Source organism: Anomaloglossus baeobatrachus, chromosome 4, assembly GCF_048569485.1.
Source record: "Anomaloglossus baeobatrachus isolate aAnoBae1 chromosome 4, aAnoBae1.hap1, whole genome shotgun sequence".
NCBI lineage: Eukaryota > Metazoa > Chordata > Amphibia > Anura > Aromobatidae > Anomaloglossus > Anomaloglossus baeobatrachus.
Window position 1 is genome coordinate 664,835,613 of NC_134356.1, and position 20,845 is coordinate 664,856,457.

The 20,845-nt window shown below is 43.9% G+C and overlaps 1 protein-coding gene across 10 annotated transcripts in view; it reads right to left on the reverse strand.

Annotated features, from left to right (window-relative positions):
- The window catches only part of CACNA1A (calcium voltage-gated channel subunit alpha1 A), a 405,981-nt gene extending 389,515 nt beyond the window's left edge, over nt 1–16,466 (reverse strand). For 6 of the 10 annotated variants that reach the window (XM_075346633.1, XM_075346629.1, XM_075346627.1 and 3 more), the window contains exon 1: nt 15,287–16,465. In XM_075346633.1, the coding sequence (XP_075202748.1) occupies nt 15,287–15,534 (248 nt within the window). In that variant the 5' untranslated portion in view covers nt 15,535–16,465. Of the gene's footprint in view, nt 1–15,286 lie in introns of all 10 variants that reach the window. The other 4 variants (XM_075346630.1, XM_075346628.1, XM_075346625.1 and 1 more) reach the window with 1 other exon arrangement.
- Nucleotides 16,467–20,845: the final 4,379 nt, after the last annotated feature.

The following is a 20,845-nucleotide window of genomic DNA, read 5'->3' on the forward strand; positions in this document are numbered from 1 at the left end:
AAGCTCCAGAAGCAAGGACTAGGGGAAACTATATGCAACTGGGTAAGGAATTGGCTAAAAGATAGGAAGAGTAGTCATAAATGGTGCATTCTCTAAATGGGCTATAGTCACCAGTGAGGGCCGCAGGGATCTGTGCTAGGACCGATTCTTTTTAATCTCTTTATTAATGACCTTGTGGATGGGATTGATAGTACAGTGTCAGTCTTTGCTGATGACACCAAACTATGTAGGATATTAAAAACTGACCTTGATAGTACAATATTACAAAAAGATCTGGATAAGACGTCAGAATGGGCAGATACTTGGCAAATGAGATTTAATGTTGATAAATGTAAAGTAATGCACTCAGGACGGAGTAATCCTATAGCTGCGTATACATTAAATGGAAGTAAACTCGGGACTACAGAACAGGAGAAGGACTTGGGTATTCTCATTACAAATAAGCTGAGCAGCAGCACTCAATGTCAGGCAGCAGCTGCTAAAGCAAACAAGATTCTAGGGTGTATAAAAAGAGAGATTAGATCCCGTGATCCCAACGTATTGTTACCCCTCTATAAATCACTTGTAAGGCCACATCTGGAATATGGGATCCAGTTTTGGGCTCCACATTTTAAAAAGGACATTCAGAAGTTAGAGTCAGTTCAAAGGCAGGCAACTAGACTACTACAAGGAATGGAGGCCGCCCGTATGATGACAGGATGAAAAAGTTAGATATGTTTAGCTTAGAAAAAAGACGTCTCAGAGGAGATCTCATTTATATGTATAAATACACGTGTGGTCAATATAAAGGACTGGCACATGACTTATTTCTTCCAAAGACAATACTAAGGACCAGGGGGCACTCACTGCGAGTGGAAGAAAAGCGATTCCGGCAGCTAAATAGGAAAGGGTTCTTTACAGTTAGAGCAGTCAGACTGTGGAATACGACCACAAGAGGTAGTAATGGCAGATACTATAACAGCTTTATATCAGGGCTGGATGATTTCCTCAGTACAGAACATTGTTGGTTATAAATGACTAAAGGGGGCTTTACACGCTGCGACATCGCTAATGCGGAGTCGTTGGGGTCACGGAATTTGTGACGCACATCCGGCCGCATTAGCGATGTTGCTGCGTGTGACACCGATGAGCGATTTTGCATCGTTGCAAAAACGTGAAAAATCGCTCATTGGTGACATGGGGGTCCATTCTCGATTATCGTTACTGCAGCAGTAACGATGTAGTTCGTCGCTCCTGCGGCAGCACACATCGGTATGTGTGACACCGCAGGAACGAGGAAGCTCACCTTACCTGCCTCCCGGCCGCTATGCGGAAGGAAGGAGGTGGGCGGGATGTTCGTCCCGCTCATCTCCGCCCCTCCGCTTCTATTGGGCGGCGGTTCAGTGACGCTGCTGTGACGTCGTGGTGACGCTGAACGAACCGCCCCCTTAGAAAGGAGGTGGCTCGCCGGTCACAGCGACATCGCCGGGCAGGTAAGTATGTGTGACGGGTCTGGGCGATGTTGTGCGGCACGGGCAGCGATTTGCCCGTGTCGCACAACAGATGGGGGCAGGTACCCACACTAGCGATATCGGTACCGATATCGCAGTGTGTAAAGTAGCCTTTAGTGACCAAATGTAGAACTGGTGGAGGAAGGTTGAACTAGATGGACCTAGGTCTTTTTTCAACCTTAGTAACTATGTAACTATGTAACTGTTAAGCTCACTGATTGGCTGCAGCGCTTTCAATATGATATCAATACTACAGACAATAACAGACACCAGGAACAGCAGCAAAGACTCACCAATGGACCCGGCAAGAGTGAGCAAAGCAGTTATTTTGTGTGGTTTGTTAAGAAAATGGAAACAGAAAACCCCTTTAAGGATTATTAATAAGCAGCACAATAATTGATAAAGCCAAACCCTGTGTCGTAGTGTTTTTGCATAGGGATAGTTGGTTTAGTGCCACGGAAGGTGATAGTGCAATGTAAATAAGTAATAATATTGATATTAACTTATTACTGCCACTAACCTATTATTACACAAATTATATCAGACACATTAATAAGAAAGCTGATAAAGTGCAAATAAAAATATACGGATAAGGACAATATTTTAGTAGTTACGGTATATTCTTCTACATAGGGGGCAGTATTCCAGTAGTTATATTCTTGTACATAGGGGGCAATATTATAGTAGTTATATTTTTGTACATAGGAGCAGTATTATAGTAGTTATATTCTTGTACATAGGGGCAGTATTATAGTAGTTATATTCTTGTATATAGGGGGCAGTATTATAGTAGTTATATACTTGTACATAGGGGGCAGTATTATAGTAGTTATATTTTTGTACATAGGGGGCAGTATTATAGTAGTTATATTCTTGTACATAGGGGGCAGTATTATAGTAGTTATATTCTTGTACATAGGGAGCAGTATTATAGTAGTTATATTCTTGTACATAGCGAGCAGTATCATAATAGTTATATTCTTGTACATAGGGAGCAGTATTATAGTAGTTATATTCTTGTACATAGGGAGCAGTATTCCAGTAGTTATATTCTTGTACATAGGGAGCAGTATTATAGTAGTTATATTCTTGTACATAGGGAGCAGTATTATAGTAGTTATATTCTTGTACATAGGGAGCAGTATTATAGTAGTTATATTCTTGTGCATAGGGGCAGTATTATAGTAGTTATATTCTTGTACATAGGGGGCAGTATTATAGTAATTATATTCTTGTACATAGGGAGCAGTATTATAGTAGTTATATTCTTGTACATAGGGGCAGTATTATAGTAGTTATATTCTTGTATATAGGGGCAGTATTATAGTAGTTATATTCTTGTACATAGGGGGCAGTATCATAGTAGTTATATTCTTGTACATAGGGGGCAGTATTATAGTAGTTATATTCTTGTACATAGGGGCAGTATTATAGTAGTTATATTCTTGTACATAGGGGCAGTATTATAGTAGTTATATTCTTGTATATAGGGGGCAGTATTATAGTAGTTATATTCTTGTACATAGGGGGCAGTATTATAGTAGTTATATTCTTGTACATAGGGGCAGTATTATAGTAGTTATATTCTTGTATATAGGGGGCAGTATTATAGTAGTTATATTCTTGTACATAGGGGCAGTATTATAGTAGTTATATTCTTCACATTTAGTGCTAGCTTTTTTGTTTTTTCTTTATTGCATTGGTCGGTGGCTGACCCCCACCTTGCTATGCACCCGAATTTGAGATGTATTCCACCCGTCTAGATTTTGGCGATTGGTGACTGTTTACATTCAGTCATCAGGCCCTGTCCACAGGCTATTTACTTCATGCAGCATTTGCTTGGACCTGTCCCGCCCACAGCTATGATTCAGTCATCGGTACGGGATTGAAATAGACCAGGTGAGTGCTGCTAAGAGCAGTTCTACTATTTCATATGTGAGGCCGTTTGGCAAATTTTATAAAAATATTTTAGTGTTAGGACTGCCCCAACAGAGATTTGCCGTGAAGTGGCGGGGTAGCTCAAGAAATTGCATTTTTTTTGCCAAAAATCTCATATGTATAATAAGTACAGTTGGAATTTTTAGTGCTAGCTTTTTTGTTTTTTCTAGTTATATTCTTGTACATAGGCGGCAGTATTATAGTAGTTATATTCTTGTACATAGGCGGCAGTATTATAGTAGTTATATTCTCGTACAGAGGGGGCAGTATTATTGTAGTTATATTCTTGTACATAGGGAGCAGTATTAGGCTATGTGCGCACGTCGCGTAAAAACATGCAGTTACGCTGCGCTTTGTAGCGCAGCGTAACTGCATGCGTCCTGCGTCCCCTGCACAGTCTATGGAGACTGTGCAGGGGCCGTGCGCACGTGGCGTTTAAGAGCGCAGCGCTTCGGCTACTGCCGAAGCGCTGCGCAAAAAGAAGTGACATGTCACTTCTTTCCTGCGCTTTGCCGGCAGCTCCTGCTCTGTCTATGGCAGGAGCTGCAGGCAGAGCGCATGGAATCGGCGCTCACTACGGACATTTCTGCAGCGATCTAAAGCGCACATGTGCTCTTCAGATCGCTGCAGAAATTTCTGCAGGGCTTGTACGCAACGTGCGCACATTATAGTAGTTATATTCTTGTACATAGGGACAGTATTATAGCAGTTATATTCTTGTATATAGGGACAGTATTATAGTAGTTATATTCTTGTACATAGGGGCAGTATTATAGTAGTTATACTCTTGTACAGAGGGGGCAGTATTATAGTAGTTATATTCTTGTACAGAGGGGGCAGTATTATAGTAATTATATTCTTGTACATAGGGGGCAGTATTATAGTAGTTATATTCCTGTACATAGGGAGCAGTATTATAGTAGTTATATTCTTGCACATAGAGGGCAGTATTATAGTAGTTATATTCTTGTACATAGGATCAGTATTATAGTAGTTATATTCTTGTACATAGAGGGCAGTATTATAGTAGTTATATTCTTGTACATAGGAGCAGTATTATAGTAGTTATATTCTTGTATATAGGGGCAGTATTATAGTAGTTGTATTCTTGCACATAGGGGGCAGTAATATAGTAGTTATATTCTTGTACATAGGGGCAGTATTATAGTAGTTATATTCTTGTACATAGGAGTAGTATTATAGTAGTTATATTCTTGTACATAGGGGGCAGTAATATAGTAGTTATATTCTTGTACATAGGAGCAGTATTATAGTAGTTATATTCTTGTACATAGGGGGCAGTAATATAGTAGTTATATTCTTGTACATAGGAGCAGTATTATAGTAGTTATATTCTCATACATAGGAGCAGTATTATAGTAGTTATATTCTTGTACATAGGAGCAGTATTATAGTAGTTATATTCTTGTATATAGGGGCAGTATTATAGTAGTTGTATTCTTGCACATAGGGGGCAGTAATATAGTAGTTATATGCTTGTACATAGGGGGCAGTATTATAGTAGTTATATTCTTGTACACAGGGAGCAGTATTATAGTAGTTGTATTCTTGTATATAGGAGCAGTATTATAGTAGTTGTATTCTTGCACATAGGGGGCAGTAATATAGTAGTTATATGCTTGTACATAGGGGGCAGTATTATAGTAGTTATATTCTTGTACATAGGAGCAGTATTATAGTAGTTGTATTCTTGCACATAGGGGGCAGTATTATAGTAGTTATATTCTTGTACATAGGGGCAGTATTATAGTAGTTATATTCTTGTACATAGGAGCAGTATTATAGTAGTTGTATTCTTGTATATAGGGGCAGTATTATAGTAGTTGTATTCTTGCACATAGGGGGCAGTAATATAGTAGTTATATGCTTGTACATAGGGGGCAGTATTATAGTAGTTATATTCTTGTACATAGGAGCAGTATTATAGTAGTTGTATTCTTGTATATAGGAGCAGTATTATAGTAGTTGTATTCTTGTATATAGGGGCAGTATTATAGTAGTTGTATTCTTGCACATAGGGGGCAGTAATATAGTAGTTATATGCTTGTACATAGGGGGCAGTATTATAGTAGTTATATGCTTGTACATAGGGGGCAGTATTATAGTAGTTGTATTCTTGCACATAGGGGGCAGTAATATAGTAGTTATATGCTTGTACATAGGGGGCAGTATTATAGTAGTTGTATTCTTGCACATAGGGGGCAGTAATATAGTAGTTATATGCTTGTACATAGGGGGCAGTATTATAGTACTGTTTTTCTATTTTCTATCTAGTAGCCTCAGCATTATTTTTCTTGCCAGTCAGTGCTTTCGCTTGAAAAGTGACAACCACTTTTCTGAATCAGAAATATGTTTATTGCTGTAGTCCCTTTTCTCTCAAACCTCTTGGCAGTACAATTAAATTACTTATTGGGGGGGGGGATAATTGAGCAGGGTAACTAGTTTTAGCTTCCTACTTTGATTCTTTCTATATGATTGGAGGGGCTTCCATTATAAGATTATTAGGAGCGTCCCTAATTGTGATAGTGTTGGGGAATGGTCAGTGCCGCACTGAGTGATCGCTGTCAGCTGTGTAGTATCATTATTAATATAATTAAAAAGATGCAGGGTCCATTATGATTGCTGTATGGAAGGACTCGACTGCTGCCTCCTGACCTTTGCAGACGTGTTTATGTGACATTTTGTATTTCAGGTGCTTTTCAGTGATACATTATACAAATGGTATTACCCCCCACCCCCACCAAATGAAGTGAAGCAGGAATAAGAAGCAGCGGTGAGTACGATGAAGGAAAAGCCTGTGGAGGAGGCATCCATCAAAGAGAAAGCTGACTGCGAACCAATACTGCACCGCTCAGCAAAGTACAAAATGCAGTTTGCTTTATTTTTTAATTTAGTTCTGCTCACTGAAGCAGCTGCAATGCAATTCTCAGGATCTACAGTAAATGAACACATTCAGCTTATGCAACCACCATACCATGCTGGCCTCTTAACAAAACCAGTGCCACACAAATTGGGTCATCAAATCAGAGATGCCACCAGAACTCACCCTGAACTGCCCAGGGGTCCTAGTAACTGCAGAGACATGAAATCTTCTGCAAATCACTCAGGGTCCAGTGATGCACCCCCCACATTAAGAGCGCCCCCCCCCCCCACCTCCTCCTGCTTGGTGACATCATTAATCCATCGCTTAGGGGTGCAGAAATTTGCCAGTTTGCTCCTGCTACAGGGTGAGGTTGGATCTGAAGTAAACATATGAATAATAGATATCAGACAGAGACAATATGACCCGATGCTCAGTGGACCCAGTGTGCAATTCCTATCGCCAGAGGCTATCCAAAAAGAAAGTGGCCAATGGTGGCAGGAGTATGATATGAATGAGCAGATCAGGAATAGTGTTGAGCGGACCTGGACTGAAAAAATCCGGATCCGCGCGGTTTCAGCGTTAGATCCGGGTCCGACCCGGATGCAGGATTACGGGTGCACGATCCATATTCGGCATAATCCCTCTCCCTCTCCCTCCCTCTCTCTCTCTTTTTTCCGGGATTCCACTCCTCATTGACATATATTGGCCTGATTCCGGGTCGGATCTCGGACTTCCTTGTCAACCCGCCACTGATCCGCCGGACCCGGATTATAGGCAATCCGCTCAACTCTAATCAGGAGTGTCCTATGACCATTACTTTAGGGTACTCCTACCCCCTACACTACCAAATTGTCAAGTTTCTCCTCTGTAGGTAGTACGGTCATGTTGTTGGTTGATATTGCTGAATTTAGGGGGTGTCTGAGATTAGAGCTTCTTCTATACATAATATAGCGCCACTCCTGTCCATTTTGAGTATTGCAACTCAGCAACATTCAAGCATAGACAACCCATTCAGCAGTTATTGCACTCAATCGAGTGATTAATGGACCAAGAACTGGAAGCAGACAGTGGCCCATATAACCTGGCTATCAAATTCTGAATTGAGCACTTGAATTAAAGGACCCTTTTTTTAACAGTTTGGCATCACACAACCCCAACTGGTGAAATAACAAATGGTGAACGTGGGCAGTGAATAAATAATCAAGTATGGGGTCTCAGTTTGCTATGTGCATTAGCCCTTATCTTACATTGGTCCAGCTCCTATAATATGGTCATACTAGTATATTAGTTCATACGACACTCCAAAACCCAAATTTTTATTATAGCTTGTCACAAGAGCCAAATATAATGCGGTGATTATTCCAAGTTATGAGAAGATGCAAGTGGTGGCTGGAGTGTGTACTGTCCTAGAAATTAAAGGGGTGGTCCTGAGGATAGGTCATTGTCGTCGCCACTCAGCGTGGGACGTTATAAGAGACGTCTCTGCTCCTGCTAAATCACAGAGACTGCGGACGTAGAAGGCCACACCGAGACCGTAATGTATCAAGGTAGCCCTCTCTCATTGTTTATTCCATCATCGTTAGTTATATAGGCATGTCTGTAACGCCTGCCTGGCTCAACAGACTCAGATGGGATGTAATGGACAGACTAGAGGGAAGCCACTCACCAAGCAGGACCCCCAGAACCCTGAAACCCTTTAACCTCTTTACAGGGATTTGGAATTACACAGGGCCCTGGAGATCACTACCTGTGGAAGGCAGCAGTCCGAGAGAGTAGTAGTCAGGCAGCGTCAAACCAGGAATAGCATAACAGGGACAGAATTGGCAGACAAGGACATAATCAGAAAACGTAGCAGAGGTCAAATCCGGATCGGGCAGCGAGCTACATAAACAGCAGGCAGAAGGGTAGTCAGGAAACACGCAGAAGTCAGCACACAGGAATCACAAAACAGAATAGGGCAGATCAGGAGCCAGGAAATCAGAACTATCTCTGGCAGAGGTCAGCAGACAGGAGGGGAACTAAGAAGGGTGTGGTGTCTTCCCATTGGCTGTAGCTGAACGCTGGCAACTTCAGCTGGAAGACACACGCCACCCACAATTAGCCAGTGGTACTGCAGATCCCAAGATAACCCAGCCCAGTGGATGAGCCTGTGCCCACCGGTGCCGCTGGCATCGACTCCTCTCCCATCACCAGCACCATCCACGGCAGGAACACGGCGTCGCCTGGCGATCGGAGCAGAAGTTGCTGGAGCGGACTCCGGTGGTGACGTAACAGTGTCTTATACATACATTGTAGCATATGAATAAGCTCAGCTTAGCTTTTAGATAGTTCTGGCATTACTATAAATATATATATATATATATCTATCTTATCGGCAAATGTTAGTGTCCTTTGCACACAACTCCTAAGGCGGGCTTTGCACGTTGCGACATCGCTAGCCGTTGCTGCGATGTTGCACGCGATAGTCCCCGTCCCTGTCGCAGGTACGATATCTTGTGATAGCTGGCGTAGCGATAATTATCGCTACGCCAGCTTCACATGCACTTACCTGCCCTGCGACCGTCGCTCTGGCTGGCGACCCGCCTCCTTCCTAAGGGGGCGGGTCGTGCAGCGTCACAGCGACGTCACACGGCAGGCGGCCAATGGCGGCGGAGGGGCGGAGATGAGCAGGATGTAAACATCCCGCCCACCTCCTTCCTTCCGTATAGCCGCTGGCGGCAGGTAAGGAGATGTTCCTCGTTCCTGCAGCTTCACACACAGCGATGTGTGCTGTCGCGGCACCGGCATTCAATTTGACCCCACCGACATCGCACCTGCGATGTCGTAGTGTGCAAAGCCGCCCTAAGAGTCTGGGTGTGACATACACCTCTTAAGTTTCACCTTCCTAAACTTTAGTTTCGATTTAAACAAAGAGGTGTGCCTTTTATCTAAAATAATCGATTACTTAGGTAGAAGAAATAGACATAAACACACACTCAAAATGGAGTTGAGATAATCCCATAATCATTATACTATAGATCCTGTTATCAAAGTCATCAATTGGTGAGAATAGAACAACTGGTCCACTCCACAATCAGCTATTTGCTGGTCCCTCAGCGTCCATAAGTAACCAGTGTACAGAACTGGATCACCCCTAACCATTCTCCGGTACCGTAACTTACATTCACTTCATTAGGCATCAATATCTTAAGTCTTAGACCATCTCTGTGAGTACCAATTGGATAGAAATGGTGCACATATGAATGATTCGAAGAGTCACATGGTTCCCTTTACATCAGATCGGCAGTCAGAAATCTCTGAACACTTGACGGAGCACAATCTATACTTTCAGAAGAAGTTATTAAGCGTGGAACTTATTTTATTTCACATTATAACATGACAATGACTTCCCGCTTTTCTCGCCGTCGTGACCATTTACATCTGTCAGGTAGACTGACGGCAGTGCAAATCATCCTATTCCACATGAGCAAGTTGCCACATGAGATACCTCCGCAAATCAGAGAAGCATCATCAAAGAAACAGTTGTTAAAAGCTATAAGCATTATAGTCCTGGGATTGGTAAACAAGGGTTAAAGGGGTGGTCCAGCTTAGAAAACCCATCTTTGAAGAAATGTGGTTTATTTAACCTGATAAATTGAGGAAAATGGTTGTAAAGAGTCTCCTGATCCGGAGGACGTCCTGTACTACATTGATACCAATGGGCACTATGTAATGCTCAATTTCCTTTTTGGCGGCACCACAGGAAAAATGAACACTTAGGGTACCCACAATCAGGGTTTACAGTGTTTTGGACGCAGTGTGTTTTCGATGTGTCCAAAACGCTGCATTTTATAGTACAAGGACAGTGGATGGGATTTCTAGAAATCCCATACCCACTGTGCTTGTTTTTCCCGCAGCGAAACTCGCCTGCTGTGCAGCTTACCGAGCCGCAGCATGTCAATTCTTTGCTGCGGAGACACAAATGTTCTCCACAGAGAGAACCCAGTGAGAGACCATAACTGTCGGAGTTCAGATCGTGGGCACAAGCAGCTGTAGTCTCTTGCAGAGGAGACACGCGGCCCCGCAGGTCAGGACCCGCCACCTCTAGGACGCAGCGGGTCCTGATCGTGTGCACATACCCTTATTGCCAGGTGATCATTCGAAATCCCAGCAGTAGGACACTTAGTGATCTGCTTATAGTCAAGGGACCCTTTGAGAACCCCCTTTAATAACCATAACTCATGAAATATAGAATCTATATTACATAACCCCCCCCAGCACACTCAATGACTGATAGGTCATTGCTCTATCTACTTTCCAACCCATTTGGCTCCTAAAGTTTCAAACAAAAATGAGTCATACCTTTCCTTTTCTATCAGACCTTATGCTGTCTTAAGTGGTACGAACCAGGAGCAGACATATCATTGGTACAATTTGTGCAGCCGCACAGCAGCCCAAGAGATGAGGGGGCAACATAGACCTCCAAAGCAGGTGGAATTGGGCATTACGATGAGCTCTTTGACTGAAAAGGGCCCGTATACTGTTCTTACAGGGGCGGATATATCATTTGTGCAACTTGTGCAGCCACACAGGGGCCTAAAACCTAAGGGGGCACATTTCTACCTCCAAAGTTGGTGGAATTGTGCATGTTGATGAGCTCTTATGCGGGCGTCACACGAGACGATCCATCGTGCGATATGTCGTCGGGGTCACGGTTTTCATGACGCACATCCGGCATTGTTTGCGACGTCGTTTCATGTGACACCTACGAGCGTCTCAGAACGATCACAAATCGGTTACAAATCATGTATTGTTTACATGTCGTTTATTTTTGAAAAAATCGTTTATTCTTCCCTGCGCCGGTTGTTCATCGTACCCGGGGTAGCACACATCGCTCCGTGTGACACCCCGGGAACGATGAACTGCAGCTTACCTGCGGCCGCTGTCAATGCTGAAGGAAGGAGGTGGGCGGGATGTTTAAGTCCCACTCATCTCCGCCCCTCCGCTTCTATTGGCCGGCAGCTGTGTGACGTCGCTGTGACGCCGAACGTCCCACCCCCTTCAGGAAGTCGATGTTCGCCGCCCACAGTGAGGTCGCTCAGCAGATAAGTACGTGTGACGGGGGTTTAACGACTTTGTGCGACACGGGCAGCGATTTACCCATGACGCACAAACGACGGGGGCGGGTACGATCGCTCGTGCGATCGCATGATAGATCGTCCCATGTGACGCCCGCATTAGGCTGCAAAGGGCTCACATATTCTTGAACAGGAGCTCTTTTCTGTGTCTGTGTCCTCAGAGGTACAGACTCATGGGTATACATAGAGTAAGACATATTAACGTTATCCATGTGTTAAATTAGGGGAGAACAATTCCAATCCGAATCTGAATTTCTCTAAGACTACAGTATCACATTGATTCCCTTAGGAAAAGTTGTGATATCACACGAATATCTAGAAAACAACCATGTTCATAGACTCATAGAATGGTAGAGTTGGAAGGGACCTCAAGGGCAATTGGGTCCAACCTCTGTGAGTGCAGGTTTTCCTAAATCATTCCAGCTATATGTTTATCCAGTTTCTGCTTGAAGATTTCCATTGATGGAGAGCTCACTACCTCCTGTGGTCGCCTGTTCCACTCTCTGACTGAATGAAGGTGACTATTGATCCTATTAAGGCAAAAAATATTCTCCATTATCATAAGTGCGATTAAAGTTCAACATATGAACATCCATGATCGTCATTACCTGTAGAAAACCCCAACCACCAATGAAGCAAAGCATCGTGCCAACTGATTCTTGGGACCAAGAATTGGCCAACTGAATTCTGATGACCATTAATGAGTGAATGTTGAGGGAAATCTTGCCCACATGAATTCTGGAGGCCAGTTTTGGATAAGTGACGCCAATCAAAGAATATCTGAATGTTGGATCCAACCATTGGTCAACACAATCTTGTAACCAGGATGTCTATTGTAATCCTAGTGCCTCTCGTTGGCTAATTACTTCTCGTATCAATCTTTTACAGATGACCACTGGCTTTTTTTTTAAGGATTAACCATTTGTTGACTAAATTTTAACCACCAGCTTATGACCAGTTGAGTTTTTGGCTCTTGTTTGGTTGAACCTTGGAACCAAGTGCTGCAAACATCATGGCAGTCATCTGAGTATCATCTTGTGCCCCTTTGTGAGTGGCCCAGTAGCTCATTAATCCAGTGTGGCTCATTGACAGTGTTCATAATCAGCTTGGCACGCCAGGTAATGTAAATGGTGGGTCTTCACATGCTAACACTCAACACTGAGGTGCTACAGACACTGCATTGTAATTAGACAATACGGTACCATTGGGTACGGCAGGATGGCCTCATAGTGGTGAGCCGGATCTTCTCGACCACTCATAGGCTTGTAGACAGCTTACATTGACCTGTTCAATGCCGGATGTGATGAAGATGAGTCTACGGTATATTACAGGTGCTCTCTCGGTGCTTGCGGCTGAAGGGTGGAGCGCACTTTCTACATGCAATGCATTCTGGATTTTGGATATTGAGCAGCACTTTGGAGTGGAGCAATTAATGGGTACACAAGCTTAAATTGATTAGTGCTGAATGACCCATTGTATCAAGAGCTAGCCTAGTGACTGGTGCTCATAGAGGCTAGCCTCGCTGTCTCTGTGGAGCATGTGACAATATGGGATAATGGGATTTTTTTTATGTAGAGCATTCCTGCAAAATGTAGGAGGAAACACAAGCACCATAAAACAAAAAGAAAATCATGTCACTTTATGCTAAAAATTCTGTCACTGCTTTACAACTCATAAATTGTCAGCTCTTCAGACCAAGTCATGGAAATGATATACACATTAACCCCATTATACAGCACTTACAACACCCCCCCATATCCCAACTATGGGCTGTGCTTTGCCTCAAATGTGCTCCCAGCCCTACAGTGTGTCTGCAGCAAAGCTCCCAGTGCTGACCAATATCTGCTGTTATCACACTCCACCAGGAACACAGCCCAAAGGGTGGACGGCTCTACACGTCACTACCAGAATCCAGACCCCAATATCACACCATCAATGGGAAGATAGATACCAGATAGATACAGATAATAGATAGATGATAGATAGATGGTAGATAGATAATCGAGATAGATATATAAAGATAATACATAGATATAGATTGAGATATATAGATGATAGATAGATAATAGATAGATATATAAGTGATTGATTTATAGATGATAAGTAGATAGATACATAATAGATAGAGGGATAGATAGTTCTGAGCTGATAGATATTAGATACGTAGATGATTTCTTTATCAGACACATATGTTCTTGCACTCATGTCTTTCTTTCCATCGATCTATCTATCAGACACTCTATCTACCTCCATTCCTGAATGTAATATTCGGTCTCCCCTGCACAAATGAGCAGGTGCAGTGCAGTTACACATGATCCCTATGGCTGCGCCTACATTCCAGTGTACACCTATGTGTATGTAGAGCTCAGGTATGACCAGGAGGACTGCACCTTGCACACTGCAGTGGGCACATATACACTGTACGGTGTAGAATAAAATGCATGAAAGAATACACAGAGCTTCACCAGGGCAATACCTAGCATGATCCCCGTCAGGTGGTGAACCTCTGGGTTATGTGCATAGAATGCAGCATTATCAGGCGGATTTATTAATGGAGCATTGCACTGCAGTGCTATATATAGCTCAATACATGTTTTATATATGCTATGCCCAGTTTTCAGAGACAACACAAACATAGGCAAAGAGTGATGGGGACAGCGACATAGTGCTGCCCATTCCATTGACACATTTATTACATTGCCTGGACAGCATGTATGTGTGTGTATATACAAAGCCACCATACGGTACAGGTCCTGTACAGATCAGCTTGATGTACTGCATGTCTGTTTATATACCTGCACAGATATATATGTGTGTGTGTATGTATATATATATATATATATATATATATATATATATATATATATATATATATATATATATATATATATATACACATATATTCTGCAAGATTATGCTGTAAAATTGTGAGATAGATAGATAGATAGATAGATAGATAGAGGGATATATAGATAGATAGAGGGATATATAGATAGATAGAGGGATATATAGATAGATAGAGGGATAGATAGATAGATAGATAGATAGATAGATAGATAGATAGATAGATAGATAGATAGATAGATAGATAGATAGAGGGATAGATAGATAGATAGATAGATAGAGGGATAGATAGATAGATAGATAGATAGATAGAGGGATAGATAGATAGATAGATAGAGGGATAGATAGATAGATAGATAGAGGGATAGATAGATAGAGGGATAGATAGATAGAGGGATAGATAGATAGATAGAGGGATAGATAGATAGATAGATAGATAGATAGAGGGATAGATAGATAGATAGAGGGATAGAGGGATAGATAGAGGGATAGATAGATAGATAGATAGATAGATAGATAGATAGATAGATAGATAGATAGAGGGATAGATAGATAGATAGAGGGATAGATAGAGGGATAGATAGAGGGATAGATAGAGGGATAGATAGATAGATAGATAGAGGGTTATATAGACATACATTATATCACAAATCTAAGAAGTGACCCCCCCCCCAATACTGTACATTGCTTTCCCCATATACCAGATAGGACCAGGCTGATATTCACATACTATAACCCCATACACACATGTAAGATATACAGGACACAGTATATATCCATATCTCACTATATGGACACACGCACATATGGGATAGACTCACATGACACTACAGACCTGGAATAAGACATGAACATATATACATGGACCCTCATACACCTCCTGTTGATGGATTTTTCTACTTCCATAGTTTTTTGGGCATCAACATAAATACAATTGACCATTATAGCATGTAGACATGTTTAACCCTTACAGTGGCCTATCGCATCCCCAATGCCAAGAGTGAAAAGGATATGGCCATTCGGTGATTTTTTTGGCGTATTTCCTCACCACGTTGTCTTCGCTGAAGAGGAAGAGGGAGCGGTTGACGGTTAAGCAGTTCTGCCGTACTGGGATCGGGTTGTACAGCGCCATAGTTCGGGCCCTCTGTGCCATTGACTGTTTGTAGATCCGCTGGGCCCCCGGGGGCCCACCTTGTCGACTTCCACGACCTGCGCCTCCCCCACCACGGGCTGGCACCTCGTCCCCGAAGCGAGCCCCCATGATGTCGGGGACAAAGTCCGCGGGTTACCGGAAAGCGAGGAGCAAGGAAAAGATGTAGGAAAAGAAGAGGTAAGGACGCTGCAAAGCATCACATCTCATCCAGACAGGCAGCGTCCCGGATCTGACTGCTCACTCCTCAGGTATCTCCGCAGACAGGTGCTCATATAGAAAATACAGGAATATACCGAGAGGACCTCTCAACTTAATAGTAGCATACAGCGCAGGGAGAAGACACGTACGCCCATTAACAAGTCAGATCTACGTAGAGATTCTACACAGGGTCTTCCTGCATGAAAGTCCGGGTCTCAGGCAGCAAATGGAGAGATATATGTAAAGAGGTAACGGGTAAGAACAGGGGGCGATCACACATTCCCTCGCCGCCGCCGCCGGACTCGTCTCTTTAAAAATTAAAATATAAAAACAAACAATAATAAAAAAGGAAAAAAAACGAAAAGGAAAATAAAAAAAAAAAGATTGAGGGGTCTTGCGGTGCGGACCCTCTCCCCTGTGCGCTCTGCCGTTTTCAGACCTGCCGTTTTCAGAGCTGCATCTTTCAAGATCCTGCAATCCGTCCGGGGCGGTGGGAGGAGGAGGAGGTGGAAAAGGGGGGGGGGGAGGTTGTGGGTGATAGGAAGAGAGAGCGAGAGGTGGTGGTGGGGGGAACTGAGTGAGAGGAGGGGGATAAGGCAGGCTTCAGAGTATGGGGGAGTCTTGGAGAACCTCACGATTGAGCCACCATGACATTTGGAGATGGGAAATCATTCACAATGGGTTATCGATTGATTGGCAATGGGGTGAGGAAGGTTGGGTAGATGGGGGGCTTCTGCATTGCTTGGCACTTCCATGATTTTCCCTACACCCCATAATTTTAGATATATAGGATCCAATGTGTGTCCAGTCTGGGAAGATAGCTGCTAAGTCTCAATCCTTCACAGCAGCAGCAGCAGCGGCGGCGGAGGGAGAGATCCAGCAGGGGAGGGGGAGAGACTGGAAGAGAAGGAGGGGAGAGATATGCTGCAGTCCTCAGCTCCACTCCCCCACTACCACCACTCCCCCAGCCCTGTGCAATACTAAAAGGTCTGCCTGGGATCGGCCATTGGGAGCCATAAGAGGCATCCAAAGTCCATACTGGAAAAGACTGGACCTATAGACTATGGATCGCCTAAAGGATACGGACTGGGGATAAAGGTGGAGGTGATCCTGGCGCCTCGGTCTCTCTACCTACATATGATAGCCCCAGGCCAATCACTGCAGCAGCTGGCCTGCCAAACCCACACAGGAGTTTCTAAAGGTGGGGGGGGATGAGGACAGGAATATGACAAGCCAAGTGGAAAGTGACAGAAGGGGGTGAGCAAAATGGGAGATGGATAATGCCATAGCCTGGGCTGACATAGAGTACAGGTGCTGGAGATGGACTGCTCTACACAGCTGGGAGGAAAAAGTGAAGGGTCAGCTGGAGAGGGCGCTGGTGAGCAAGAGGCAAAGTGCATAGTGAGCTATGCAGTGATGTGTCACACATTACAGTCTGGGCTGGGAGCTGTCCAAGTGCTGAACCGCCTCACCAAGCTACAACAGGAGCAGCAGCAGCCTGTGCCACTACAGGGCGACACTGCACCAAGCTGATTAACCCTGCTCCTGCCGGCACAAACGGAGAAACGCATCAGATCCGTGCAGCAGGCTGGAGAATACCCCTAATATACAGCATGTAATGCATATACAACAGCACATAACGCAGGATAAGATAATATCAATTATCCAGCCTGTCTAGTTATCTGGTAAATATCTATCCATCCTTCTCATACCAGCTTACTCTGCCTCGTCACTATCGGTGCCTGCAATGGTAGCACCGTGCCAGTCTGCCATGCTGTGCAGTATGTGCCACTGCTAGTTCTGCTGCAGCTTTTCTGTCAGTGTTGCAGCATGTGTCTGGTTAATGGGGTAATTATCAGCGCTGTGAATGGCGTTGTCACTGCTCCATTTATGACGCTACATAAGCTGTGATAATTTCCTGACACTGTCATCCAGTCTCCTCACTATGATCTGCCAGGAATGATGTCACTATACAGTCACATTCTCCTGACTGCACTATGTGTACTGCTTAGTGCTACCATTATACAGCCCCTCTACTACCATAATACTGCCCCTCTACTACCATTAAACAGACCCTTTACTAGCATTATACAGACCTTCTACTACCATTACACAGTTCCTCTACTACCATTACACAGCCCCTCTACTACCATTACACAGCCCCTCTACTACCATTACACAGTCCCTCTACTACCAATACACAGCCCCTCTACTACCAATACACAGTCCCTCTACTATCATTACACAGAGCCTCTACTAGCAATGCACAGACCCTCTACTACCATTACACAGCCCCTCTGCTACCAATACACAGACTCTCTACTACCATTTCACAGACCCTTTACTACCATAATACTGCCCCTCTACTACCATTACACAGCCCCTTTACTACCATTACACAGCCCCTCTACTACCAGTACACAGACTCTCTACTACCATTACACAGACCCTCTACTACCATTACACAGACCCTCTACTACCATTACACAGCCCCTCTACTACCATTACACAGCCCCTCTACTACCATTACACAGACTCTCTACTACCATTACTCAGACCCTCTACTACCATTACACAGACCCTCTACTACCATTACACAGACCCTCTACTACCATTACACAGACCCTCTACTACCATTACACAGACCCTCTACTACCATTACAAAGACCCTCTACTACCATTACACAGGCTCTCTACTACCATTATACTGTCCCTCTACTACCACAACACACATCCTTTACTAACATTACACAGCCCCTCTACTACCATTACGCAGACCCTCTTCTACCATTACACAGGCCTTCTACTACCATTACACAAGCCCTCTACTACTATTACAGATACCCTCTATTACCATTATACTACCCCTCTACTACCACAACACTCACCCTCTGCTAACATTACACAGATCCTCTGCTACCATTATACTGCCCCTCTACTACCATTACACAGCCCCGTATCGAACCATTGACTCACAGTGGAACCGGGGTTATAACATTGTAAAACACATTATCCTGAATTAATACTATCACACCAGATTCATTTAGGACTCAGTTCCGAGACTTCCCATGCATCACAGGGGGATTGTTTAGAATGTTTGCCCAAAAGATGTCCAATGCATGTCGGCGATGGCTGGAAACGGAAACGCCTTCACTGTGGAAGATGTTATACAGGTGTTCCTTATAGAACAATTTCATGCCTACTCAGAATTACGAGAATGGGTCCAAGAACACATGCCCCGCACCTTGGATAGAGCTGCAGCCCTGGCCGATGAGGACCTTACTATTCTATCACAATAGAAGAGGCTTCTGGATAATAAACCACAGCCTTCTCCTGCACCCTGGCCCCCTCCAGTTATATTTGTCCCTCCACCCAGCTATAGGCCAATGACAACCAAGTCTCACAATCCCGGGCCCCAACAGTTCCAACCACAACCTGAGATAATCACAGAGAGGAGATGTTATGGATGCAAGCAAACTGGGCACCTGCAATCCGGTTGTTCCTCAAGGACTCGGAGGGAGCCCCATGAACCCCCACCTTGTCTGGTGCATTTTGTGGACTCCAGTCCGCCTGAGGAAGAGTTGCCATTACCCCCACTAAAGTGGACCACCGACCCCTGTACCCCTGTACTATAGATATCCCATTTGGAGTGTTCAGCCTCCGGCCTTTGTCCCCAAGCTGCCACCTACAGGATGTACAAGCGCAGATTCTTCGTGCAGACAGATGCGTCCACATTCGGCATTAGGGCAGTTCTTAGCTAGGTGAATGTCACTGGGGAGGAACATCCTGTTGCTTTTGCCAGTCAGAAATTACTGGATCCGGAAGTTGCCTATGCCACCATCTTCTAGCACTTCACAGCCCCTCTTCCACTATTCCACAGCCCCTCTTCCACTATTCCACAGCTCCTCCACCACTATTCCACAGCCCATCTTCTACCATTACACAACTTCTCTTCTACCATTACACAGTCCCTCTGCTACGATTATACAGATGCTCTTCTACCATTACACGGCCCCTATACTACCTTTACACAGCCCCTCTTCTACCATTACACAACTCCTATTCAACCAGCACACAGCCCCTTTTATATCATTACACAGCTCCTATTCAATCAGCAAACAGCCCCTCTACCACCATTACACAGCCCCTCTACTACCATTACATAGCCCCTCTTATATTATTACACAGCTCCTCTTCTACCAGCACACAGCCCCTCTACTACCATTACGCAGCCCCTCTACTACCATTGCACAGCCCCTCTACTACCATTACACAGCATTTCTATTACCATTAAACAGCCTCTTTACTACCATGACACAGCCCCTCTACCATTACACTGCTCGTCTGCTATCATTAAACAGCCCTTCTACCATTACAAAGTCCCTCTACTACCATTGCACAGCCCCTCTACTACCATTTCACAGACCCTCTACTACCATTGCACAGACCCTCTACTACCATTACACAGCCCCTCTACTACCATTGTACAGCACCTCCTCTACCATTACACACCCCCTCTACTATCATTGAACAGCCCCTCTACTATCATTACACAACCCCTCTACTACCATTACACAGCCCCTCTACTACTATTACACAGCCACTCTACTATCATTACACAGTCCCTCTTTTACCATTGTACAGCACCTCCTCTACCATTACACACCCCCTCTACTATCATTGAACAGCCCCTCTACTACCATTACACAACCCCTCTACTACCATTACATACCCCCTCTATTATCATTACACAGCCCTCTACTACCATTACACAGTCCCTGTACTTCCATTACACAGTCCCTCTACTACCATTACACAGATCATCTACTACCATTACACAGACCATCTACTACTATTACACAGTCCCTCTACTACCATTACACAGATCCTCTACTACCATTACACAGCCCCTCTATTACCATTATACAGCCCCTTTAGTACCATTACACAGACCCTGTACTTCCATTACACACTCTCTCTACTACCATTGCACAGCCCCTCCTCTACCATTGCACAGCCCCTCTACTACTGTGAGCAAATTACACTCTTTCTATGCCATTGGAACTTCAAATGAGTAAGATTTGTTTTACGAGCGCTCAAGAAAATCATTGCAGCACACACGCTTTGTGGTGTATGGAAAGTTTCTGCTATATTACATCATGTGACCAGTTTATATAGTATCACAAACAAAGAAATAATTCCTCAGAACTATGCACCAATA